General features: G+C 46.1%; 1 protein-coding gene across 12 annotated transcripts in view; it reads left to right on the forward strand.

Annotated features, from left to right (window-relative positions):
- MTCL1 (microtubule crosslinking factor 1) overlaps positions 1-26917 on the forward strand; it is a 126047-nt gene that overhangs the window by 52814 nt on the left and 46316 nt on the right. For 6 of the 12 annotated variants that reach the window (XM_055238189.2, XM_055238143.2, XM_055238196.2 and 3 more), the window contains exons 4-6: positions 18933-18992; positions 20138-20215; positions 24631-25944. In XM_055238189.2, coding sequence (XP_055094164.2) covers positions 18933-18992; positions 20138-20215; positions 24631-25944 — 1452 coding nt within the window. The remainder of the gene's footprint in view (positions 1-18932; positions 18993-20137; positions 20216-24630; positions 25945-26917) is intronic. The other 6 variants (XM_055238214.2, XM_055238223.2, XM_055238172.2 and 3 more) reach the window with 2 other exon arrangements.

Here is a 26917-nt window from a genome sequence, read left to right on the forward strand (position 1 = left end):
TTGATTTCAAAGACTGCTGGAACATTGACTCTTTGAGGGTGAAGAGTTGACTATGATTTCTTCTGTACAGCTAGGAATATACAACCTTAATCCTTTCCCTCTGTGCTTAGATCATTTTGAGACTGCTTTTTCCCAAGGGCACTCTGAGACCCTTCTAGCAGGAGAGTTGGAGAGGTTCTCATTTGTCACAACCCAAAAACAATCTTATGGGAAGAAAACTTTTCAAAGAGCCTAAGGCCATAATGAGGCTGTTATTACACGGGAGTTGCCCTTCCAAGCCCAGGATTTTTAAAGAAGCATGTAATTGGCATAAATTTCCAGAAAAAAGTGTGATGGCCACAAATGTCAATGTGTTATTATAATAGATTTCCTGTTTCTACCAGTAATCTAGAAAATGCCAGATCTGGGTCTGCGGGGGGTCCCAGAGCTTGAAGCGGGATAGAGGTGGCACCCATCAGTGAGAGGTGCACGTCCTGGACGAGGGAGGGTGGCGTGGTTTGCGATTCCTGGTTTCTCCAGGGGGCCCCAGGGGCTCATGCTCATGGGGCCTTGGTGTCCTGAGGGTGGGTCTGCTCCTCCACAGCACATCAGGGCCGTGCTGTAAAGTAGGTCAGAAGCGGCTCCAGCTGTATGAGAAGCACTTAGACCCCTATTTGCCCCCTTTGGGAGTCACCAAAATCCTAAAGCCACAGCACATTCCTTGTTGTACCTTCTTCTGGAACATGGGCTCGCCTCATGTCTATCTGGAATGTGAGAGCGGTCAGCAGGAGGTGGACAGTCCTTCAGTGATTCCAACCTGCCTCCTTGTAAGTCCCTTCTCCGAGACACAGTGCCAGGCTATGGAGGGTCTCAGGCTGTGGGGAAGGAGAATGGGTTCAAATCCTGGCCGTGTGGTGGGCAAGTTACTTCTTCTGAGCCTGTTCCCTCACACAGGAAATGAGAACAAGGGTCCCCACCTCATATTGGTGGTATTAGGATTCGGGATCTCAAATATAAAGTGTTGGCTGTCTAAACTTGTTAGACGCAGATGCAAGCGCCATGTTTGCTAACGCCTCTGATGTTCTCTAGGACAGTGCCTTGTGGGGCATGTTGTCATTTCAGCGGGGTGGCCCCACTCACCTGCTGGGAAGCAAATGTTAGGATTTTGACTTCTCAGTCAATACAGAGGGTCAGCTAGAGCTATATCAGGAATAGAAAGTAATGCTTGCATTGTTTTCCTTTTTTTCATTCCTTTTTTCCTTACCTCCATTATTTCCAACTTTCTTTACTCCTTTCTTTCTTTTTTCTTCCCATATTTCCATAAGAAACCATGTGTGTGTGTGTCTGCATGTGTGTATGTGTGCATTTACATAAAGCAAAGATAGGCTGCTGTAGAAGGCACTCCTCCATTATTTCCAACAAATTTTAAGATTTTACAACTCCGTTAGAAAATCAAAATTTCTCCCTCTTGTATTTTCTGGTTCATTTTAGAAATATTTTTCTACAAATAAATTAAGGATTGAGAAATGATGACTTCTTATGAAGAAACCATGCATGTTGATTAAAATATACTGCCTTGAAATGTCCAGAGAGAAGAAACTGCCTTTAGAGATGTAGTAATATAAAAATTTTAAATGTGTGTTATCATTTTTTTAAAAAGTAAGGTCTTTGGAGAAAAAAACTGCTAAAGCTTTGGTCACTGTTTAAAGGCTGCCCTCACAAAATTTATAAACAGTCTGGGTCCATCTGGATGTGTGTTTTACAGATTAAAGGCAGTACTCGCCTGTCTTAGCTTCTTGGCCATAAAAGGAGAGGAAAGAGAATGTATAGGGCTGTTCACATGGAAGGTGCAATAAATCACAGATTGCACAGTGATGCCCAAAATGTAAGCCAGGTTGAGCCACATGTAGATCTTTGTTTGGGGTGCTTATGACTGAAAATTTTTGATGTAATTAGTATTTTTTATTGTGATAAATATACATAACATAAAAGTTACCATTTTAACCTCTTTACAGCACCAGTTTGGTGGCATTAAGTACATTCACAGTGTTGGGCAACATCACCATTATCTATTTCAAGAACTTCATCATCGTCTCAGACAGAAGCTCGTACCTGTTAAACAATAATCCCTCACTCCCCTCCTGCCCTTCACCCTGGTGACCTCTGTTCTCTCTATCTCTATGAATTTGTCTATTCTGGGTATCTCATATGTATTAGTCCATTTTTGTGCTGCTGATAAAGACATACACAAGACTGGACAATTTACAAAAGAAACAGCTTTAATGGACCTACAGTTGCCACATGGCTGGGAGACCTTACAATCATGGTGGAAGGTGAAAGGCACATCTTACATGGCGGCAGACAAGAGAAGAGAGCTTGTGCAGGGAAACTCCCCTTTATAAAACCATCACATCTCGTGAGACTTACTCATTATCACGAGAACAGCACAGGAAAGACCTGCCCCCATGATTCAGTTACCTCCCTCTGGGTCCCTCCCACAACATGTGGGAATTTAAGATGAGATTTGGGCGGGGACACAGCCAAACCATATCTTCATATAAGTGGAGCCGTACAGTATTTGTTCATATTTTGTCTGGTTTATTTCACTTAGCATAATGTTTTCAAGGTTTTTTCATGTATCAGAATTTCATTCCTTTCTATGTCTGAATAGAATTCCATGGTACATACTGATCATGTTCTGTTTATCCATCCATGTGTTGATGAACACATGGGTTATTTCCACTGTTTGGTGATTGTGAATTGTGCTGCTGTGACTATTGGTGTTCAGGTATAGGTTTGAGTCCCTGATAATTAGTGTCTTAAAAGGTGTCTTTTTGTAAGCTGAGATTTTCCAAGAGAAGGTTCAAGGACACCTCGCTGAATGGCATCCTCTTGCTGTCATGAGGGCAGGCACCTGGCATGTTGCTGTGCTGTCCACGGTAAAGCTGCACCCCTGCCTGTGAATATGCACAATACAGAACCCATGCATCAGCCGAGAAGCAGCCATGCAGTGTGTGCTGGGACATTTAAACTAGAGTAGCTACCATGACTGCTCTCAGCCCAAACATTATTCAATGTTCAGGATTGATTAAGGACAGCAACCCTTGGGGGACACCCCCACTAAGGAGGCTCTCAAATGAAAAGTCAGGATGATGGAGTCTTCCTTGGCCATGGAGAACAATGGATAGAAAAGATGCTGTCCCACAGAAGGCAGTTTCCTACGTGGAGTGAGGAAGGACGGAAATCGATGGTGACTTCGTGGCTTCCACCCTTGAGGACAGAGCCGCTGCCAGAACCCCCACAGGGGTGGCAACAGGAGCGATCACGCTGATAGCTGAAAGGGAGGTACAAGAAGACATCGGCACGCGCAGCACGGGGTGTGCAGGAAGGAAGCAAGTGGGGAGCCCCTCTCGGTGAGAGGCAGGAAAAGCAGGAGGTCTGAGGCTCTGCGGGATAGGGCGGGAAAGAGGAGATGAGCGTGAGAGCACAGGGGGAAGGGGGCGAGTGTGGTGCCCGGCTCAGGCTTGGGAAGCAGTGTCTGCACCCATCTGTTGTCACAGTGGCTGTTTCTGGGCTGAGTTGTGTTTCCATTTCTGTTTATTCTTTCTCCTCTTTGTTAATTTCATTCTTAATTATTGTTTGGTAGCTTCTATAAAGTTTTCTGTATAGTCTACAGGCTGAAATGACCTGCCAGCTGCACAAAGAAATTCATCTCCCTCTAGAATGGTAGTTCACAACCAAGCCCGCTCAACATCCTCATTGATAACATGTCCCATGTCTGTCTGGAGGAAGCAGGCCTGTGACAAGACGTGCTGAGTTGTTCTGTCTGGCTTCAGTTATGTGCAAGAAAACAGAACTGAAACCAGGAGTTACCAGGGGATTAGAAATCAAGGAGGAGGAAAACGATGTCTAAGAAAGGGACAGCCGTAGAAGTGGCCATCCTGGGGCAGGAATGAGGCTGGCTGGCTGGGGCTTCCCTGACGGGCCCGCCCAGACCCCAGGGTCCAACCTGCTGTAAAGCCACCACGGAACAGAATCTAAGTCTCTCCTCATTTTTTCCAATTGGATGCCAGTTCACTTCCGAAGAGATGTCACGTGCCTGCGCATCTGGCTCAGGCCACCACCAAGGCAGAGAGTCTCCAGCCCAGCTTGTGTCACACTCTATCAGCATCTCAATTTCCATCTAAACCCAAAGCTCTTGTATGGAAGAGGTTTCCTAACTTCTTTTCCTTTTATTTCCCTTTCCTTTGCTTCACGCTTCTACATATCCTTTGGTTCAGCGGTCTCTCTCAGCCTTATTGCTCATTTGATTTTAATATGTTGACAAAAAGTCTTGTCAGTTCCAAAGAGGAGTGTCTGTCCTTTGCTAATTAGGCCCTAATAGCAGGGGAGAGAACACACATCATCGGTTTTCTCCTGGTGGTTTGACTCATCCTATAAATTGTGTGTGAAATCACTTTTGCCATGGGCTCTTGGCATACTTAATTGCATTGTGGAAAATCTGACCCACTTATCACCCTGAAATGGTAGAAATAATGCCCTCTTACTGTGGGAGCAAATTTTGTTGTTAAAATTTTTCCTATGAATTAACAGATTGGGATTTTTATTTCAGACTTTATATACTTGTGAAGTTAGGGTTCTAAATTCTGTTCTATATGTAGAATATATAGAAATCACAGTTGAAGAAGTTCATACTTCAAACACACATTTTCCATGCAGAGTGAAAAAGCCTGTTTTCTAAACATTGGTTTTTCTCCTAGAGAGAGAAGAAAGCCAAAATGATTAATAGTGGGTCTTTTTCTCTACTTTGAAAAAAAGGAAGGGGTGATTAGCACTTGAAAATATTAAACAAGAAGAGAATCATAATTGGCAGGGCAATATTGCTTTTTATGGTTATCACTTGTTAAGCAAATTACTTCATTTGATCTTTAAAAGAATGCTTTATATAAGGAAGGTATTATTCTCACTTTTGTGTGTGTGTGTGTTTTTTTTTTGAGACGGAGTTTCGTTCTTGTTGCCCAGGCCAAAGTGCAGTGGTGCAATCTCGGCTCACTGCAACCTCTGCCTCCCGGGTTCAAGTGATTCTTCTGCCTCAGCCTCCCAAGTAGCTGGGATTACAGGTGTGCACCACCACACCCGGATAATTTTTTGTATTTTTAGTAGAGACAGGGTTTCACCGTGTTGGCCAGGCTGGTCTCGAACTCTTAACCTTGGGTGACCCACCTGCCTCGGCCTCTCAAAGTGCTGGGATTACAGACATGAGCCACCGGGCCTGGCCCCTGCCCCCGCCCCCCACTTTTAAATAAGGAAATTGAGACCACAGGCTGGCTGGATGTGCCTGGATTTGGATGTGAGCATCCATGTCCTTAATTCACCTTTCCCTTTTACCCACATAGCCTGGGCACTTTCACATGGTTGCTGAACAATTGAGACTTTGTAAGGATGTTGGGTCAACTTTGGAGTAAAGTTCATTATCCAATGCAAAACAAACTATACTTTGAATTTTCAGAGTTTTTCTAAAGGCACTATCATGGAGGCTTTTAAAAACCAGTTAAAATTACACAGTTAACTTTGAGAGGCACTGACAGGTGCAGTTACTCCCAATGTTAAAAAGAGAAGAAATAAAATGCCCAGAAGAGTCAAAACAAAATAGTGGCCTATGTGGGTATGTGACTAGGGCACCGTGGGGCTGCCTCAAAGCTTGAACTTGTGGCAAGAAGAACAAATGAGTTGATACCCGGTGGGATGAAGGAAGGTTCTTCCCCTGGCCTTCGCCTACCTGCAGGCCATTTGCTGCTTGATCTCCAAGTGGCTCCTTCTCTGAACACCAGTTAGTTTTTTGAAGCACATTTGCACCTCAGGATAGATGTCATGGCTGCAGGCCTGTGTGCCCTAGGAAGGTTGATGCAGCCTGTGAGCAGGGTGGAGGTAGAAGGAAGATGGAAAGCTGGGGCAACTATGCCAGAGACACACTCAAGCTTTGCCCCAGTGAACCCAAGGGGCAAGAAATGACTGGCTGAACAGACGACTGATTGAAAGAGCAAAAGTACCTCCACGCCAAGTCTCTGCACTGTTGGTGGCCTGGTTGTGTGCGCGCCAGAGGCAGCTGTGATATGGGCAAGCAGAGCACCCTAGAGCGAGAGCCTCCTCCCCTCAAGTCCTTGGGCAAGTCACTTAACCTTCGCACACCTCCATTTTCTCCTGGGTTAGTGACTCACACTGCTCGTCCTCGGGAAGAAGTGGACCCAACCACACGAGGGATGGAAGTGCCAACAGGAGGGTGCTGTAGCTACTCGGGCAAGCCACTCCTCCCATGCTTCCTCCAAGGAAGCTTCTCTCTTCTCTTTTGGGTGGGAGTGATTCTGTTGAATAATAAAATTAGAGAACCTAAGCATTAGAAGGACCTGGGACATGTACTTTCATCCCTGGAACAGTGATAGAACAGAAGTAGTCATGCGGGCTTCTGGGAGATGTGAGGTCTGTCCCAGCAGGGAGCAGCCACATCAAAGAAGGAAGCAGGCAGAGCTTCCAGCCAACAGAGCTCCCTGACTGGGCCTCTTCCCTTCTGTCCACTCAGAAACCACTAGAGTCCAGCCTGATTGCACAAATGGATCTAGACAGCCCCAGGAGGAGCCATCCCGACACAATGCTGCCACAAGTCTGAATAATGCACACATTCGCCCTTATGTACCCACAGGAGGTCTTCCGGATTTTTATAGCTTGCAGATAAAGATCCAACAACATCTGGATTTTCTCAGATGTGAAGCTGGTCATAGATCGGTGTCATTTAGAAGACAAAACATGAGATTGATGTGTTTTTAAAACCATGCAGCGGATGCTGCACACAAGAAAGGCGTGGTTAATGAGCACTCCAGGACTGCATTTCAGCAGGGGCGTGCCAAAGAATGATGCCTCATGAGGCCTCCTCCATCATCCTCCATGTGGCGCCTGTTCTGTGAGCTGATCCACTGAGCTCCCACCCAGGTGAAGCATGAGTTGTCGGGAGCTCTGGCAGAAAAGAGCAGCTGTCTCTGCGGTGGCTGCTGCAGGGACACTCTGTAGGCTCTGTGCCCTGGTCTGCATCAGAGGCTGGGGCCTGGGGCGCCCCAGTGGGGACTTGCAGATGATGGCTTTAGCTGTTGAAAGGCTGCAGTGAAAACACCAGCTCTGGCAACTGATCCTGCTTTTCAACACTGTATGCAATGTTGTGTCTCATAAATATAATATACTAGCAGAGATATTCACAGTTGGGGGTGTTAACCTTCTTAGCCTGTGTGTTCATTCCAGACAGCACCAGAGATAATCAAACTGACTTCTTTGGTTTTCGTCACATGAAACCATGGCTGTTTTATTTTTCTGCCGAATGCCTGCTCCCAGCTGTAGCCCTGGCCCAGCCTCCTTCCTGGGAGAGGGCTGGGCAGGACAGAGCTGAGGGTGGGCAGGTGCAGCTGGGACATCCCTCCCTCTGTTCTGCTCTATGTCTGTCCTTAGTCCAAGGGCTGGGTATTGTTCTTTGATGATTTTCTTCTGTTTCCAGGTTGCCTTTTAGGGGAAGCTTGTTCATTCCCAGCCTTCACTGGCTGACCCACCTCAAAGACCAGAGCTGGCCAGCCCCTTCCGCAGCGTCAGAGCAGCTCTCTAGCCTCCAGGGGTTTGTCCTGTTGTAGGAGCAGGTTGCATCCTGTGCCTCTCCCTGCAGCTTTTACTGCTCTTGCCTAATTAAATCATCTGTAGTTTCCAGGACAGTGGCAGAGGCTGATGGAGGAGGGAGGGTTTTTGCTCCTGAAGAATCATGAGACATGGAGCAGAAAGTTACCCCCTCCTCTTAAATCACTTAAAGTTTTGTGCCCTGGGGCTTAGAGCTAGGGATCCAAGGTGCCAGTGCTTGGAGATGAGAATTGCTGAAGATTTGCCCAAGGGGCATCAATAGCTTTTGTGCAGTAATGCTAGCCAGTGATGCTTTTGATATTTCAGCACAGTTTAGTAGATGATTTATGGAACCAAGCAGTGGCTCCATATAACAAGGATCCTAGGCAGATATGGGTCAGTAACTCGGACAGGGTGTTATTAGGCCTCCCTAGTGGGAGAGTCTCTTGGATAGGAAGCCTTCAGCCTGGGAAGGCAATTAGGGTTTCAGAGTTTCATTTATTGTCCTCAAATATACATTAAGCCCTACTTTGTCCTCTGCACAAAGATGTATTTGATGATCCCCAGTGGCACAGAGCTAATCCTGCCTGGGGGTTAATCCTGCAGTTTAATCTCCTGTTCATTTCTATCTGTCTTGAGTGCCCAGGGTCCATCAGTCTTGTCCATCATTTCTAGGTGAGGCGGAGCAGAGGTTTAATGGAGGTGTGGGATGTTTGCATTACACTAGGTCAATTCCATTGTCCTTAAAAAATAAGAACCTTTCTGATTTGAAAAAAATAATATTAATCTTGACTATTTGGGGGAATGGAAAAAAATCTATAAACAAAAACATAAAGTCATCCATAATTCTATTCCCCATTGATAAGACCTGTTAGCATTTTTAGTGTATTTGCTTTCAAATATTTCCAAGACAAAAATACTTAATCTTGTTGAGATGATATTAAGTATATATTTTTAATCCTACATTTAAAAGGTGAATGTTTTATGAAAAATTTTCTGTCATTAAAATTTTTTAGTAATCACGATTTTTAATGGCTACACAATATTATATTTACTTTTAGTGCAAATGAAAATTTACGTGCCTGATTTCTTTCTTCCCAACATTTTATTATGAAAATTTTCAAACAGATAGCAAAAAGAGTTTTGTAGTGAACACACCTGTTATCCCCGCCATTCACACTATATGTTAACGTTGTACTATACTTGGTTTATCACATGTCTGTCTACCCATCTTTTTATTCATTCACCCATCTTATTTTTTGGTGCATTTGAAAATAAATTGTAGATGCCTATTCACTTTCTCCAAAATACATGTTGTTAACTAGAGCTAAATTTTTGTTTATCTTTTTTGAGTAAACTCATGTGGACAGAAATGCACAGATCTTAGTTCACATTCACTGAGTTTTGACAACTGTATATACAAAGTTTTACTACTGTAATGGTGTACTCTATAATTAGAACGATACTTAAAGTCAAATCAGAGGGTCTGTAGGGTATGTTGGCAGATTAATATAAAATAGTATCAGGAGTAACTCAAAACTTTCCTATGTGCTCTTTGACAGTTAAATATTTTTTCACATTACATGCATCTGAAAAACTGATGATGGGTTTTCTCTGAAAAGAGGGCAACATTTTAATATATCATTTATTTGTTTGATTTTTCAGCTTTGTTTTGTTTTCAAAGTAGTTCTTAACTCTCTTGCTTTATTTCATGAAACATGATGGACTGGTAGATTTCCTTCCATTACACCAGTGGCAGAGGTGGGAACAGATTATTTTCTTTTTCTTTTTTTTTTTTGAGATGGTGTCTCGCTGTGTCACCCAGGCTGGAGTGCAGTGGCACAATCTTGGCTCACTGCAACCTCCACCTCCCAGGTTCAAGCAATTCTCCTGCCTCAGCCTCCCGAGTAGCTGGGATTACAGGTGTGCATCAGCACGTGGGCCCAGCTAATTTTTGTATTGTAGTAGAGATGGGGTTTCACCATGTTGGCCTGGCTGGTCTCGAGCTCCTGACCTCAGGTGATCCACCTTCCTTGGCCTCCCAAAGTGTGGGGAATACAGGCATGAGCCAGTGTGCCTGGCCAGGAACAGATTATTTTCTAAAATACACAGCCTTATATTCAGTCTGACAGGCAAATGTCATATGTTTCTACAGACTTTCAACTTTTATAAATGCCCAAGGGCCCACCCGTAGGGGTTTCTCAAATGTAGGATTCTGATTCCGTATTTCCTACTATGCTCCATGGTATTGCTAAGTGCCTGCATGGATGTGCACAGAGTTGGGATTCTTGCAGTTTGGGGGAAGGATACTTTGTTTTTGGTGCAGTCATCATTATGGTTTTGTCATGGCCATCAGTTACAATTTTTCTTTGCATTGTAATTATAATTTACAGTTTTACTTTATTACCTTTGGTTTAGTTTATTTTGCAGTGTTTGGTTCAGAGTACTATGTGATAGTATGTTTTAGCCAAAACATACCTAGTTTTTTCCAAAAACTAGGCTTCAAGGTACATATCACAAAGGTTAAAATGAGCCAGCCAGCTCATATTGCAAAGCAAATGTATGTCATGTTCCCAAGTTTGTGTGTGCAGTGTTCTTCCTCCAGGAGAAAGTGGCATTTGCTAGGGGGTGTGCTGGGCATCTGTGTCCATCCCAGGTGGCCTGGTGACCCTGACCTTCCACTCACTGGCCAGGCTGTTGCCTTTGGGGCCTTCCCAAACTCTTTGACTTGGATGCTGGGAATCCTGAACCATGCTTTGGCTCATGGCCCCACTCTTCTTTAGCCAAAGTGTCTCAATGTAATTTTCCTCTTCTTTCCCTCATTTACTTATAACATTTGTCCTCTAATAATAGTTTTCTGTCTTACTTTTCCAAATAAGGAATTCTGCTGTCTGCAGCCTCAGATCCTTTGAGAAATCATCAGTGCCAACAAATATTATTTCATAGCCATGCGGCACCTGCGAATGTAGCAACTTGTAACCATTCCTATAATAGTCCTTTGTGCTCTTTTGCTAAAGAAAGGCAAAGATTTTTTGGATGAGAAAAATTGGCAATTTGGGGCTAAGAAACCAGAAAACAGCCCAAATATGGGCGATTGGGCTATGAGAGTCCTGGAAGGTAGCTCTGAGGGTCTGAGGGCTGTGACCTTGAATGTAGGCTTAGGGTTGGGCCCAGGTTGGTGGCCCATCTCCAAGTTTAGGGGATCTTGAAACATTACCCAACTTTTGGCTGTGTTTTAGTTTTCTTGTCTGTTACCCAGTGGGAATAACATATGCCTCCTCAGACTCTTGTCAGGATTGAATTAGATTAGATATTGTCTTAGTCAGCTTGGGCTGCTGTAACAAAATATCACAGGCTGGGAGCTTAAAGAACATTTATTTCTCACAGTTCTGGAGGCCGCAGAGTCCAAGGCCGGGTTGGGTTCTGGTGAGGACCTTCTTTCTGGCTTGCAGAAAGCTGCCTTCTCGATGAATCCTCCCGTGGCAGAGAGAGGAAGCTCTGGTGCCTCTTCCTCGTCTTATAAGGATGCTAATCCCATTATGGGGGGTTCCACCTTCATGACCTCATCGGAACCTAGTTATGTCCCAGAGGCCTCACTTCCTAATACCAGCACGTTGAGAATTAGGGCTTCCACATAGCAATTTTGGGAGACACAAACATTTAGTCCATAACAGATGTGTAAAGAAAGTTTAGCATTGTGCCTGGCATGAGTGAGTGCCCGACACATATAGTAGTTGTTAATATCATTAAGATCACTGTGCTCTTTTTTTTTTTTTTTTTTTTGAGACGGAGTCTTGCTCTGTTGCCCAGGCTGGAGTGCAGTGGCGCAGTCTCGGCTCACTGCAAGCTCCACCTCCCGGGTTCACGCCATTCTCCTGCCTCAGCCTCTCCGAGTAGCTGGGACTACAGGCGCCCGCCACCATGCCCGGCTAATTTTTTTTTTTTTGTATTTTTAGTAGAGACGGGGTTTCACTGTGATCTCGATCTCCTGACCTCGTGATCCGCCCGCCTCGGCCTCCCAAAGTGCTGGGATTACAAGCGTGAGCCACCGCGCCCGGCCCACTGTGCTCTTAAAAAGGACTAGGAGAAAGGGTTTCCTTTGCATTATTGCTAAGGAGGGTTTTCCACTGTATCTGAGAAGGGGATTTGTGTTTATTGGGTCCTGCTGTGTAATTCCAGTGCAAGGTGAAGCAAGCAGCTCCATGGTGTGAAAGGAAGCAGGCTCCCCGGAACTATTAAAGGGATAGGTGAAAACATAAATAAATAAATAAATAATACTTCTTATGGCATAATATTTAGAATAAAAACAAATAAAATAAAGGGATGAGTGAAGAGGAGGAAGGGGGAGGAGGCATCTTCCAGCCAGGACGTAGTGCTTCTAGCTGAACGAGAGGCTAATTAATACACATCCTTCACATTTTCTGGCACTTAAATGACAACTTTAATATGGGTAAAATAATCTTTTTTTAAAATTATTTTATATGATAGAGATGGGGTCTTGCAATGTTGCTCAGGCTACTCTTGAACTCCTGGCCTCAAATGATCCCCCTACCTCAGCCTCCCAAAGTGCTGGGATTACAGGCATGAGCTCCCATGACCGATTTAATATGAGTAAAGGAATCTTAATAACTTCCTTCTAAAAGGGAGAAGAAGACCTCTGCACCTTCATTTCCTTAATCTGGTTTTATACCTGTGTGTGCTATAAACTACCCCCAAAAAACCTACAAAGTTTCTGAATAATAAGAATCTGTAATCAGTCTGCATCTACATCCTCATTCCCATACTGACTTATAATTTACAGCATCCTAATTTTTATTTGTCTCCTTTTATTACCAATCTAAATTTTTAAAAAATTTAGACTTTCCAAGTCTGTCTCTGACACACTTTAGCAATTGAGAGCGTATTAATTTTTCTGAAATTGTGTGGAAGAAATTGGCCAACTTAAAATAGGAAGCATTAGGAATGGACATGAAAGTCCAAATAATTGCCTAACTTCATATTTTATTTAATCATTTTCAATACTCAGCAAAGCATCAGCCTTAGATGGATTCAATTTGGATTCACAAACTTAATTTTTTTTTCTTTTCAGTAGGAATATGCAATTGATTTGCTGGCAATTGATCAGGCTAAAACGAGGGAGTAGAATTAGTCACCAGGCAAAGCCCGCACTGGGGGGTTCATGTTACTTAATAGTCTGCATTTACCTGTTCCCTTTGTTGTTCCTTGGAAGAGACTCTCCATTGGATCTCTGAGGCATCCAGAGGAATAAACTGGGCATGACTAATGTGCACACAAATTGTCCTAAACCCGTGGTCACTTCACCCAGGGTCCGGTGGCATCTAGCACGCTACACTGGACAAGACCCTGGCAGGTGGCCATTGAGGAGCCTGCGCGGCTCTGTGCTGGAGGCACGGTGATTGTTCCTCATGACTGCTTGGCATTTGGCCAGGGGACCATATGCCTGGAGATGTGTAATGCAGTGGGGTACCTGGCCAGTTTCCCCAACCCTCAGGGGGCTTCCTGGTCTTTTTAAGCAACCGCATATGCATAGGCTATATTCGAAGGACCAAGCTGATGAAAACAATATCAGCTTATGGGAAGAGACACAAGAAATTGGTGAATAACTTCCGTTGAATTGTCATTGCAATCCCACATAGGAGATCTGTGATAGTCTCTTTTCTCTGACATCTTTAAAATACAAGTTTTATTTTCCTGACCTTTTTTTTTCCATTTTAAAGGAAATAGTACTTACTGTAGATCATTTATGAAAAGCCACAAAAAAAAGAAAATGAAAATCACTAATAATTCTGTCACCTGAACATGACCACCATTAACATTTGGGGGTATACTGCTCCAGGCCACTTTCCTTATATATATATGTTATATATTATGTTATATATATGTGTTATATATTAGTATTTAATATATGTTATATATTAAATATAAATATATTTTAAGCATTTTGAGATCACTAAATATATGCTGTCTGTAACCTGTATTTTCTTTATAGTGTATTATGAGCATTTCCTATATCCTTAAATAGTCTTCAAAAGCATGACTGTATCTAGAAATCTAGTATACAACATGAGGACTATAATGAGTCCTATTGTATTGTGTACTGGTGATTTGTCAAGAGCATAGCTTTTAAGGATGCTAACCACAAAAATAATAAGAAAGAAAGGTAGCTGTATGAGATGATGGTTATGTTGATTTGCCTAACTGTAGCAATCATTTCACTATGTGTATTCTGAGATGAGCATATCAAAACATCTTGTGTATCTTAAATATATACAATAAAATAAAAGGAAAAAATTGTAATACCTCCATAGTACTCACTCACGATGACAGAAGGTACTGTGAGGAGTATTCTCATTTACAAATCTTGGTGCATGTCTCTTGTCCTTAGGATATGTTCCCAGAGGTGGAATTACACCTCTCAACCTATGCCTTTGTAAGGCCAAGTTGCACCACCATCCCCCTACATCCCCCCCCATGCTGCGGATTTCTCAGGCCCCTTCATCTGCAGAGAAGTGCCCATCTCCCTGGGTTCATGCTAACACTGAGTGCCCTACTTTTTTGAGTCTATAAATCTCTAAGTGAAAAAAAATCTTGTTTTAATTGTCAGTAATTGTGTTTATTGGCCGTTTGTTTATTTTATTAAGATACGTTTTCTGTTGCTTGCAAGATACTACTCTTTTGTCTGTCATGTGTTAGAAAAATCTTTTTTCCAGTTTGTCATTTGCCTTTTAATACTATAAGTGGTTTCTTTTGATGTATTCTTTTTAAAAGTGAAAAATCTTACCAATCTATCAATCTTTTCTCTGGATGTTTCTGCTTTTGTTTCTGTGTTTATAAAGAACACACATCAATTCACCTTTTTTTCTCATTCCTTTATGATTTTTTTGCATCTAAAATTTTAATTCATCTAAGATTTATCTCTGTATAGTGTGTGTCTCACCTTTTTTGATCTCACAATGTGTTTAGTTGTTTCACCAACACATACCAAATAGTTCATCCTTTCCTCACTAGTTCAAAATATGACCTGTATCGATTATTAAAATCTCATTCTTTAATCTACTTCTGAGCCTTCTGTGTAGTTTCATTAATCTGTCTATCTTATACCAGCACCGAACCATTGTATTGAATTTTTATATCTAATAGCACAAATACTATCATTTTCCTTTTCAAAGTGTTCTTGGCAATTTTCACCAATTTATTTTTCTAAATTGGGGTCAGCAAAGTAGTTTGAGGCTTTGCAGGCCCTAACAGTTTGTCACTACTCTACTCTGCCCTTGCAGTGCCGAGCAGCCACAGACTGTGATAAATGAGGCTGTACTCTAATTAAAGTTTGTTTACAAAACAGGCTGTGGGTTGATTTGTCCTGAGGGCCATGGTTCGCCAACTTTTGTTCTTGATGAGTTTTTGAATTACTTTGTCCATTCTTACCACGCTCACAAACACATACACACACTCTTTTTGAATATGTGTGTATGTGTGTGTGTGTGTGTGTGTGTGTGTGTGTATGTATATATATATTTTTTTTTTTTAAGGAATTTGGTTTTTTTTTTTTTTTTTTCGAGACGGAGTCTTGCTCTGTCACCCAGGCTGGAGTGCAGTGGCGCAATCTCGGCTCACTGCAAGCTCTGCCTCCCGGGTTCACGCCATTCTCCTGCCTCAGACTCTCTGAGTAGCTGGGACTACAGGCGCCCGCCACCACGCCCGGCTAATTTTTTTTGTATTTTTAGTAGAGACGGGGTTTCACCGTGGTCTGGATCTCCTGACCTCATGATCCGCCCGCCTTGGCCTCCCAAAGTGCTGGGATTACAAGCATGAGCCACCGTGCCCGGCCAAGGAATTTGGTTAAAATGACATCATGCTTACAGAATGGTTTGGAAGAAACATGGCGTCTTTATTACAAGGTCTTCCCCCTAGGCAGCACTAAGCATTATTTTATGTTGATCTTCAATGTTCTATGGTTTCTTTCGTACAGGTTCTGCAAATTTCCGGTCTTTCTTTCTTTTCTTCTTTGTTTCCTTTCTTTCCTTCTCCTTACTCTGTTGCCCAGGCTGGAGTGCAATGGTGTGATCTCAGCTCACTGCAACCTCCACCTCCCAGGTTCAAGCCATTCTCCTCTCTTTGTCTCCCGAGTAGCTGGGATTACAGGCGTAAGCCACGATGCCCAGCTAATTTTTGTATTTTTAGTAGAGACAGAGTTTCACCATGTTGGCCAGGCCAATCTCAAACTCCTGACCTCAAGTAATCTGCCCACTTTGGCCTCCCAAAGTACTGGGATTGCAGGCATCTGGTTAACTTTAAAACTTTAACCCTTGCAGTGTTTTTCATTCTAGTTGCCACTGTGAATGGAGTCTGTGAATGGAGGAGGAGTGTCCCATGACTCCCTGCCTGTTCTGTGATTTGCTAGAAGGATGGCAGGACTCAGGGCTACAGTTGACAGCCCATCAGCAAGGGGAAGGGACACATGGGGTAGGGGTGGCTAGAAGAGTCCATCCAAGGGCTCCCACCCAGAATGTGCTCCAGCCACCAGCCTCAAATGCAGCAGCCCATGATTCTGCGTAGATTTTGTCTCCAGTTCTAGCTTTCATTTTACTTCTTTTAGTTTTCTTTCAGTGCGTACATTGGGAGAATGTGATGAAAGCCAGGGACAGCAGGCTCTGCCCTCACTGCGGGCCCTGATTGCTATTACAGCCCTGGAATTAAGTCCCTTAGGTTAAAGCTTGGGAGAGAGCCTGCTGATTCATCAGGATTTATCTCACTCAGCTCATTCAAATAAAAGAAACTTCTGGCTGGGCACGGTGGCTCATGCCTGTAATCCCAGCGCTTTAGGAGGCTGAGGCAGGTGGATCACCTGAGGTCAGGAGTTCGAGACCAGCCCGGCCAACATGGTGAAACCTCGTCTGTACTAAAAAAACAAAAACAAAACCCAAAAATTAGCTGTGCATGGTGGTGCACACCTGTAATCCTAGCTACTTGGGAGGCTGAGGCAGGAGAATCGCTTGAACCGGGGAGGTGGAGGTTGCAGTGAGCCGAGATTGCACCACTGCACTCCAGCCTGGGTGACAGAGTAAGATTCCGTCTCAGAACAAAACAAAACAAAACAAAAGAAACTTCTTAACTGAAGCATGAAGGTAGAAATCTTGGGGAACTTCCTTATTAAGGGTGGAGAAACTCAAGCTGTCCTCAAGACAGGTTTACCTTTACCTGTTAGAGGATACTGGTTCTCTTTGTAGTGTGACCCACTTTACCAAAAAGACTAAAGGAAATAAAGCCTTCTACAGCTGGGATTCCTTCCACCTTCGTTAGTCAGGGAGCCTGCTGCCCCTGCTCCATGATGATTCTATGACCCTCTTCAGCCCTCTGCCCTGAGGGCCTTCTCTCAATTATCTATTTTATATTTTCTGGGTCTCCAGCCTCCTAGAGGCTCAGGGGCAGCTAGAATTTTAACTGTTTCTTAACCTAGGATTCTTCCCATAAATGGCAAGGGCTGGCATTCTGAGATTGAGGCACTTAAAATGTGAACAGTGCTGAGTTAATGAACTTAAGTTCTAACTGAGATGTAACTGACTTGCATAGAGCCTCTTATACAAGGTGGGCAACCAGGAATAAAGCCGAGGGAGTCAGGGCTCTGAGCAGACCTCAGATGAGGCCTTGGACCCTGAGGCGGAGCTGCAGAGGGGAGGGAGGTGGGCGTTGGGGACAGTCTCTTTCCTTTTGCAGGCTTGCCTTGATAGGTCTGGGGCCGGCAGAGCTCTGCTTCCCCACCTGCTTCCTTCTAGCTTTCCTCAGGATTAACTTAATCTTTGCAGATTAAGAGGCTACAAATCCCTTCATATTCCTCTAGGACGCTTCTCACTCCTCATTTCTTTCTGCCTTCACACTTTCCCTTTGCAGGAGCTGGCATATCTCCCAGTTAGTCAGTTGCAGACACCTCTAGGCCCCTTTACTCATACTCCTGTTTGTATTTTCAGATGTATTTGCAATTTCTTGCCTGGAGTCTATAATGTAAAACTAGGCAGGGCTCCCAGGCACTGAAGGACACAGCAAAGGCCTTCATTTCACATAGGAATAAGTTATGAGCTTTGCAAGATCTTTAAGATGGAGGTTTAGCCATGAATCGGAGTGGGTTTCCTGAGAATTTCACAACCTAGTTAGGTTTTCTCTGTAAACAAGGGCCGCCCTTCTCTTCCTTCACACCACTTTTTATCTGGCCACTCAGGAAACACTAGTTATTTATTTATTTATTTATTTATTTTTGAGACAAGGTCTTGCCCTGTTGCCCAGGCTTAAAGTACAGGGCTATAGGCCTGATCATAGCTCATTGCAGCCTCGAACTCCTGGACTCAAACAATCTTCCTGCCTCAGTCGCCCTAGTAGCTGAGACTACAGGCACATGACTCCACACTCAGCTAAATTTTTAAAAATTATTTTTTGTGTGGCTGGGCACGGTGGCTCACGCCTGCAATCACAGCACTTTGGGAGGCCGAGGCAGGTGGATCATGACGTCAGGAGATTGAGACCATCCTGGCTAACACGGTGAAACCCCGTCTCTACCAAAAATACAAAAAAATTAGCCGGGCGTGGTGGCGGGTGCCTGTAGTCCCAGCTACTCGGGAGGCTGAGGCAAGAAAATGGCGTGAACCCAGGAGGCGGAGCTTACAGTGAGCCGAGATCACGCCACTGCACTCTAGCCTGGGCAACAGAGTAGTGAGACTCCATCTCAAAAAAAATAAAATAAAAAACAACAACAAAATTCTTTTTTGTGGAGACAAGGTCTTATTACTATGTTGTTCAGGCTGGTCTCAAACTCCTGGCCCCAAGTGATCCTCCCGCCTTGGCATCCCAAAGCATTGGAATTATAGGCATGAGCCACTGCACCTGGCCAGGAAACACCAATTAATTCTCATATTAGCCCAAACAAAACATGATTTGGAAAGTGAACCAGCTCCAGAAATATGAGTTATCTGTTTCCCAAACTTCCTGCCTTTCTCCTCTTCTTCTTGCCTTCTCTGCACTGTTAAAGTTATCCCAGCCACTCTCCTTTTTCATTAAACTGAACACTTAAGGAATACCCCAAATACAGTAATTAGGATTTTAAGAATCTTAAGATTCAAAGACCTCATCTGACTTCTCCAACTGCATTTACACATTGATGCTAAGTTGTTTCTTGGTTCTGGTAGGAAACAGCCTCCGTTCAGTGTGTGTGTCCCCACCCATGGGGACGATGTTCGCTAATGCTGGCTGTCACGTGTGAGCCCATGGTCACAGAATGTCGCTTGGATCTATTTCAGAGTTCCCTAAAAAGAAGAAGCACTCGGGAAATGTACAAGGAGAAGAAAACCTTTAACCAGGTAAGCAGAGGTTTTCATTCTAATATTACATCTCCTATAAGTGAAGTCAACTCATTTTGAATTTTTTTCAATAAGTGTTAGCTTTGCCTTTAAAACATTCAAAGAAACATTACCTGCCCAAACACGTGGACTCATTCCTAACCTCCACAGTGTGAACATTTTCTTTGCAAACCCACAGCTCCTCCCTCTTATTTCTCCCTCAGGCTGACAAGCTGGTGATTTCTTCAGGAAAAAGAACTGGCTTTGTGTGAAACAGAATTAAGTGTAGTTTGGGGGCCTGACAATACTTATAAATGGTAAAAAGTGTTTTGACCTTCTAAGTCATCCACACAGTGAAATAAAACAGCCACTGTGGTGTCGAGTCATTCATAAGACATTGTTTTGAATGTTGTTGTTGTTGTCTTTTAAATGCACAAGCTGAACAATATCTTAAGTGGTCCTAATTGAAGGTAAAATATTCTCAGCCCTTTCTAGATGCACAGTATGTATTCTTCAAAACTTTCTTAGCTTTTCTGTAAAGCTGTTTTACTGGATTCTGTTTTTAAATTGTTGCTAGCATTAGGTGGTGGAGAGAACAAAGGTGTATTGGGATATCAGCTCACTGCACTCTGAGAGCAAGTAGTAATTAGAGAGACACAATGAGTCGGGGTAACTACGAGCTCAGCAACCTCCACCGACCTCCTGCAGCCGTGTCCCTGTGAATTCCCCTCTTAAGGATCCCCTGGGTTTCTCCATTCTCCAAACTCACTGATCCCCAGGGCATCATTCAAGGAGGGGCAGGACCCTGCAGCAGCAGAAAGCTCAACTGTTCCCTTCCACCCTCCCCAACCTCCCAGTCTCACTTTGGAATCCATTAATAACAGGGAAATTAAAGTCTGCCATCCCATTGCTGGGTGCTTATACTCTTCTGGGCTGAGGGTGTTTTCAATTGACTGGCTCTTGCCCAGGGAAGATCTTTTCCTTAAAAGGGGAAATTCTGCCCCATTGTGAAATGAACAGCATGGAGTTGCATTCGCCCTGTGGGTAAAACAGGCCAAGAACAGGAGCTGCTGCTCCTTGGGCACATGTCAGAAACCCTGGTACCTGGGATGCGTTGAGCCGCCCGCCCAGCCGGTGGGATTATTGAGGAAGGAGTTTCTGTTCAGCAGAATGGTGGAATGGAGCGCCCTGGGAACTGCAGGCCCGCAACCAAAACCCAAAGGAAGCTGGCGCCCCGGCGCAAGGTAGGCACGCAGGCAGTCACCCGCTCAGGGTGCTGGCTGGACGGCTGACTTGCAAGCCAAAGAATATATACAGAGAGCGATATATTTCTGTTGCTTGACAAGGCCTTTCCCGCTGGTGGTGATGGTGGTGGGCCCCTGGGTGTCTTCCCTCCTGGCCGTGCCTGCCCTCTGCCTGCAACAGGAATCGTGTGTCATATGGAAAGTTGGACTTGACCAGCTACTTTCATACCACATTCCTGGGGCTATCCAGTGATCTCTTGAAACCAGAAATGATATCCTTCAGTTTAGACTCGGCCTTGACCCCCCGCCTCCACTAGACTCCTGGCATAGTTTTAAGAAGTCTACGGTTACAAGATAAGATGGGCATCCAGCCTCCCGCTGCCTGAGCTGAAGCTGTGATTCCCCATCTTATGAGAAGGAGTGGCTTCCCTTACTCAGAACAGGCCGAGCTCAGCTTCCCTCAGGCCGCCCCTCTCCTGCACACAACACCTGGCAGGTGCAGCGGGCCCTGCTCCAGCTGCCTCGACCTCACGGAAGACGTCTGACTCCTTCATTTAATACACACTCTCCCATGGCTTCCAGGACAGTCTTTCTTTCACCCCTGCTTTAGTCTTGGTGGCAGGCCTCATAGTGCATGTGTGGTTGTTAAGTAGAAATAACAGCATGCTGTCATGCTGACAGCTTTTTTCTTTAAGGAACGAGAAGACGTTTTGGACATTTTATCAGTCCTCAGGTAATTTAAAAATTGACACTTGTTAGAGTATGTCATAGGATCTTGCTGCTTTAACTGACCTGGGTTTAGGTTCATGGAGACGGAGGAGAATTGTTCTATGATAGATTTGTAGTGGACGGTGGACAGAGGGGAATGGTGTGAGGTTGAAGGTTTCCAGAAATCAAGGTGATTTGAGGGCTCTGTGGGGACCTTCTGCCCGCATGAGGGGATGCAGATAAGCACGTATAACCTCCAGCGTGTTTCAGGACCCTTCAGAGATCTTACCTCCTTCCCCAATTTTTCAGTTCAACTTGTTGGGGAAGACCCCCAGGAGTTGGTCGTAGGTATTTCCCTGAGCCTTCCTTGTCATATCATTTTTCCCCTTCTGTGGGGTTTGTGGTAAGCAAGGAGGGACCAGGCAGAGTGGGATTGCCTGAGTCCCTGGTCCACACGCCTGTTTGAGCCAAAAGCTTCCTGCACCATGCAGGCAACTCTGCCCCTCGCCTGCACCTCCCGGACTGGCTCCACCACATCAAGGCCTCACCAGCTGCAAGTTTCCACGGACGCTGGTCACAGCAGGCGGCCCTGCCCCCACCTTATCCAGCCCAGTCTCGAGTCCCAGGTTCAAGAAGGGTGGAGAGTGGGGCTGAGTTTCCTTGCAGCTGGACAATGCTGCCCTCTGTGATCTCTGCTGCTATGGATTTCTCTGCTCTAGAGGTGGAGATGGGATCATTTAGATGATTTTTGACAATGGACAGACACTGGCTCTCAAGTTAACAATGGGGCTGAGGGCACTTCCCTGTTTTCTGGTCCCAAGCTTTTAAGTATTTACAGTCCATCTCCACTGATAGGTATTTTAGCTTAAACTCCGTTCCTTCATGGGAACAAGAAAGACCTGTCTATGTATTTGGATTTCTTACAAATCTGTGTTTAACAAAAATTGAAAAGGTGCTTGTGTTTGCTCTACTTTTGAAAGTTATAAGAAGCTGGGGTTGTTTAAAAGTAGCATGCCAACTTCTGGTACATAGTAGGTACTTAATAAATATTTCCTGAAAGAATGAATGAACAAGGCCAGGTGTGGTGGCTCATACCTGTAATCCCAGCACTTTGGGAGGCTGAGGTGGTGGATCACCTGAGGTCAGGAGTTTGAGACCAGCCTGGCCAACACATCGAAACCTCATCTCTACCAAAAATACAAAAATTAGCTGGGCATGGTGGCACGCTCCTGTAGTCCCAGCTACTCGGGAGGCAGAGGCAGGGGGCAGGAGAATTGCTTGAACCTAGGAGGCAGCGGTTACAGTGAGCCAAGTTTGCGCCATTGCACTCCCGCCAGAGTGCAGACTCCAGAGCAAGACTCCATCTCAAAAAAAAAAAAAAAAGAATGAATGAACAGATAAGCATGCTTTTCCTCTAGTATTAGTATTAAAATTAAACACAATGTATGCCTTTTACAGCCCATGTATTCTGTGTAGGTTCTTTCAAAAAATACGTCATTACCCCAGCGGCGATGATAGCATAGCCCATTTGCCTCAGTAGTTGTGAGTAGGGCAGACAGCCTTACTTCAAGTTAGTCACAGGATTGCTTTTTATGTCTACCTAACCCAAACCCAACCAAATCCTTCATGTGGTAAGTTCTCAGAACTCAAAGACGATGTGACATTTATATGTTATTCTCCTAACATGCAAAGAAGGAAAAAAACTCTTTACCAGCTCCTTTACCCAATACTAATTGTGTTTCAGACAAATAAGAAAATTAATTTCAGGGAGCTAGAGCATGGTGATTTATCATATACAAACCAGTTTATATATAATAAATACACTTTTTAGGTTTATGATTTATCATATACAGACCATTATTTAATTTGACCCTCACAACGACCTTGTGGTTAAGTGAGCATTCCTGCTTTAGATACAAAGAGACAGGTTCACCGGGGCTCTGTGATTAGCCCAGGTCACTTAGACAGTAGGAGGGGCAAAGCTAGAACTCCGGGCAGCATGTGTGACCCCAAGTCCAGCAGGCCTGGTTTTGTCCTCAGCTAAGAGATGACAGTGGGCGTGTCATCCTCCCAAGGACGCACAGATAGCGCCAGGGCAAGCTTTCCCTGTGGCAGTGGCTGCACACTTGGTCGTAGGTGTTGGCCTGAGCCTTCCTGGTCATATCGTTTTCCCCCTCTCCATGGGGTTTGTGGTGAGCAAGGAGGGACCAGGCAGAGTGGAAGGAGGAAAGTTGGGAGGCGCCGAGGGAGGCATTTCTCTTTCTGCCAAATGATGAGTGTGCGAGCAGACTGCGGCAGAGAACGAGCCATGCTCTCTGAGTGTAAAAGCTGCATTGTGAGCACATGTGATGATCCGAAGGAGTTAATTCTCCCCCGGGGGCTGACTTGTTCCAGAGAAGGGGCAACAGGCCTGGAGAGCAGTTTGAAGCCTTTTCCTCCATGAGGGCTGTGGGATTTGACTCCCACAGAGCTGTTGTTGACAGTTTCTCTGTGTGTTGGGGGAAACCTTTGCTGAAACCTTTTGAAACTTTTGATGGCCGGTCAAAGAGGAGTGATTTGTGAAATCGGTTATTTTTCCCATCTGCTGAATGTGAATAGTAAAACGTTTTTGCAAAACCAAAACGGGGAGTTCATCTGGCTTCAAAACAAGGATACCAGCCCTGCAAAGCAGAGTTGACTTTCCAGTGGATCCAAAAAGTGCCGTTTTGACCTCAGCCAAGCATTGCAGGCTGTGAACAGCAGAGTCAGCTTTGAGGATCCTCCAGAATCCTCTGGAAGCCCTGTGAGGACACTTCTCAGGTTTTGATACACTTGACTCTATCCAACACTTACCTCTTTGCCTTGGGTCTCTGAGTTTAATTTCCTGCTGTGTTACAGCAACTAAAGGGTAAGGAACATAAGCAAAGGCTCTGAAGTTGCACTTGCATGGCGAGAGGCTGCAAGGAGCTCAGGTGTCTCGGTCTGCAGTACCCAGTGTGTACCCAGAGCTCGGTACTGACTCAGCACGCGTCTGGACTTCCAAGCACCCTCATACTCATACTTCATTTTTTTGTCATGTCATTCTTGTGGGACATTAGGGCTGGGGAGACCGGGATGGGGAGAAGCGAATTGCCCTGTCTCAGGTACCTTAGGAAACCAGGGGAAAGCTGAGCTCTTACTTGGGGTGGCCTGACTTCCCCATCCTGGTCAGCCCTCGTGGATTGTGGGCCACTTTGAAAGAAGGAGGTCTGCGTGTTGGAGGTGGTGAGCGCAGCAGGGTGGAACCTTGTCTGCCTGCACCAGGCCATGGTGAGGGGCTGTGCTGTCTCTCACTGGTGCTGGTGAGTAACCAGGTGGGATCCAGAGAGCAAGGAGGGATTGCGCATTCCCGCTGGGTTTTGGGCCTCATTTCGTTTTCCCTTCTTTGCTCATAACTTATATGATGGTTTCCACATGCACTTTTTTTTTTCCAAACTAATTTTCTTTGGTTTCTTTTGTTTCTGTGGCAAAGCAACAAACTATAGGCCTTTCACAGGCCCCCTCCGCAAAGCCCTGGGCCCACCTCTGCTTTGTCTTGGCTCTTTCTCTATGTAACTCAATGGCACCAATGGGAAGATCGGTGTTTGATGTTTGTGTGCGTTGGGGGCGAGGTGTGAGGGGAATCATGAAAAACATGAACATTTGGTATTTTCAAATAACCCTTCTCCCGGGCTGTTCTCTCCTGGCAGGATGACAGTGCCGATTTGAGGTGCCAGCTCCAGTTTGCCAAAGAGGAAGCCTTCCTGATGCGCAAAAAGATGGCCAAGCTAGGAAGGGAGAAGGACGAGCTGGAGCAGGAGCTCCAGAAGTACAAGTCCCTCTATGGGGATGTGGACAGCCCCCTGCCCACGGGGGAAGCAGGCGGGCCCCCCAGCACCCGGGAGGCCGAGCTGAAGCTGCGGCTGAAGCTGGTGGAGGAGGAAGCCAACATCTTGGGCCGGAAGATCGTGGAGCTGGAGGTGGAGAACCGTGGCCTCAAGGCAGAGATGGAGGACATGCGGGGCCAGCAGGAGCGGGAGGGCCCGGGTCGGGATCACGCACCCAGCATTCCTACCTCACCCTTCGGTGACTCCCTGGAGTCCTCCACTGAGCTCCGCCGCCACCTGCAGTTTGTGGAAGAGGAAGCGGAGCTGCTCCGGAGGTCCATCTCCGAGATCGAAGACCACAACCGGCAGCTGACCCACGAGCTCAGCAAGTTTAAGTTTGAGCCTCCCCAGGAGCCGGGCTGGCTCGGGGAGGGTGCAAGTCCCAGTGCCGGGGGTGGGGCCCCCCTGCAGGAGGAGCTAAAGTCAGCCAGGCTGCAGATCAGCGAGCTCAGCGGCAAGGTGCTCAAACTGCAGCATGAGAACCATGCGCTGCTGTCCAACATCCAGCGCTGCGACCTGGCAGCCCACCTGGGGCTGCGTGCCCCCAGTCCCCGGGACAGCGATGCCGAGAGTGATGCGGGCAAGAAGGAGAGTGATGGGGAGGAGAGCCGCCTGCCCCAGCCCAAGCGGGAAGGGCCTGTTGGCGGGGAGAGCGACTCGGAGGAGATGTTTGAGAAGACGTCGGGCTTCGGGAGCGGGAAGCCATCGGAGGCCAGCGAGCCGTGCCCCACGGAGCTCCTGAAGGCCCGGGAGGACTCTGAGTGCCTGGTGACCCTAAAACACGAGGCCCAGCGGCTAGAGCGGACGGTGGAGCGCCTCATCACGGACACCGACAGCTTCCTGCACGATGTGGGGCTGCAGGGTGGTGCGCCCTTGCCGGGGCCTGGCCTCCAAGGCGAAGAGGAGCAGGGTGAGGGGGACCAGCAGGAGCCCCACCTGCTGGGGACCATCAACGCGAAGATGAAGGCTTTCAAGAAAGAGCTGCAGGCCTTCCTGGAGCAGGTGAACCGCATTGGGGATGGCCTATCCCCCGTGCCCCACCTCACAGAGTCCTCTAGCTTCCTCTCCACTGTGACTTCCGTGTCCCGGGACTCCCCCATCGGGAACCTGGGGAAGGAGCTGGGCCCAGACTTGCAGGTAAGGGGGCTCGTGGCTTCGCCTCCCTGCTGCGCCTTGCTCTTCCTCCTTCTCGCTGGCATTGCTGCACTGGGGCTCACGCTGCTCACGGCTGCTTGGTTATGATTTCAAACCCGCATTGTACTAAAGCCTCCGGGGCAACCGGATCCTCTCTCTTGGTTGGGCTCCGTTTTCTTTTGGGTTTTTTTTTTTTTTTTAAGTTCTCTTGTATTGCCTTGTTTCTTTTTCCTTTTTCCTGTCTTATTTTTAACTGCGCCGCGGCTCATGGTTTAGAGGCCCTCCCAGACACGAGGCTAAGCCCAGTGGAAGCGATAGGGCTCGACGCAGGCCGGCCTTACTCCTCTCTTGGTATCTCAACCAACCAGCCACCCGCTGAAGAAGCCGTGAGGAGGCTAAGACAAACGCATGTCACAGTCAGGATAATTAGCAGACTCGCTAACGAGCACGTCCCTTCCTGGGTGTGTTTCAAGGGACACAGTGCAGTCCAAGGCCCTAGGCAGCCCAGGCCCCCACTCCCACTGGAGGATCAGCCAAAGCGGGCAAGGAGCACGGTGCTGGAAGGATGGTTTTGGTGGAAAAGCTCTGCTGGCTCCTGCCGCCCTGCCGCCGCTGGGGAGGGCGCGGAGGGCCTCCGAGGACTGCTGTCCTAGCCTCGCCTGGGTGCATGGCCCAGCTGCCGCCCTGGACTGTGGCTTTGGCTGCTCGACCCACAAGTAAGGAAGGAAGAGCCTCGTTTTCCGTTTCCTTCATGGGTAGCGTGCTTGCAGTTGAGTTCTGGATTCACGCATCGCCATCGCATGTGCCCTGTAACCAGTGTTTTGCACCCCCACTTTCTCTTTTTGCTTTTCAGATGTGTCCACCCGCCCCTTTGCTCATTCTCATCTCGGGTCTGTTTTCTTCACTTTCTTACACCACTGTCTTTAAGCCTGTGTTTCTATTTGTGCTGTTCTTTGTCTGGTTGTTTTCTCAGTCG

The sequence above is a fragment of the Symphalangus syndactylus genome, chromosome 1 (genome assembly GCF_028878055.3).
Source record: "Symphalangus syndactylus isolate Jambi chromosome 1, NHGRI_mSymSyn1-v2.1_pri, whole genome shotgun sequence".
In the NCBI taxonomy this organism is placed as follows: domain Eukaryota; kingdom Metazoa; phylum Chordata; class Mammalia; order Primates; family Hylobatidae; genus Symphalangus; species Symphalangus syndactylus.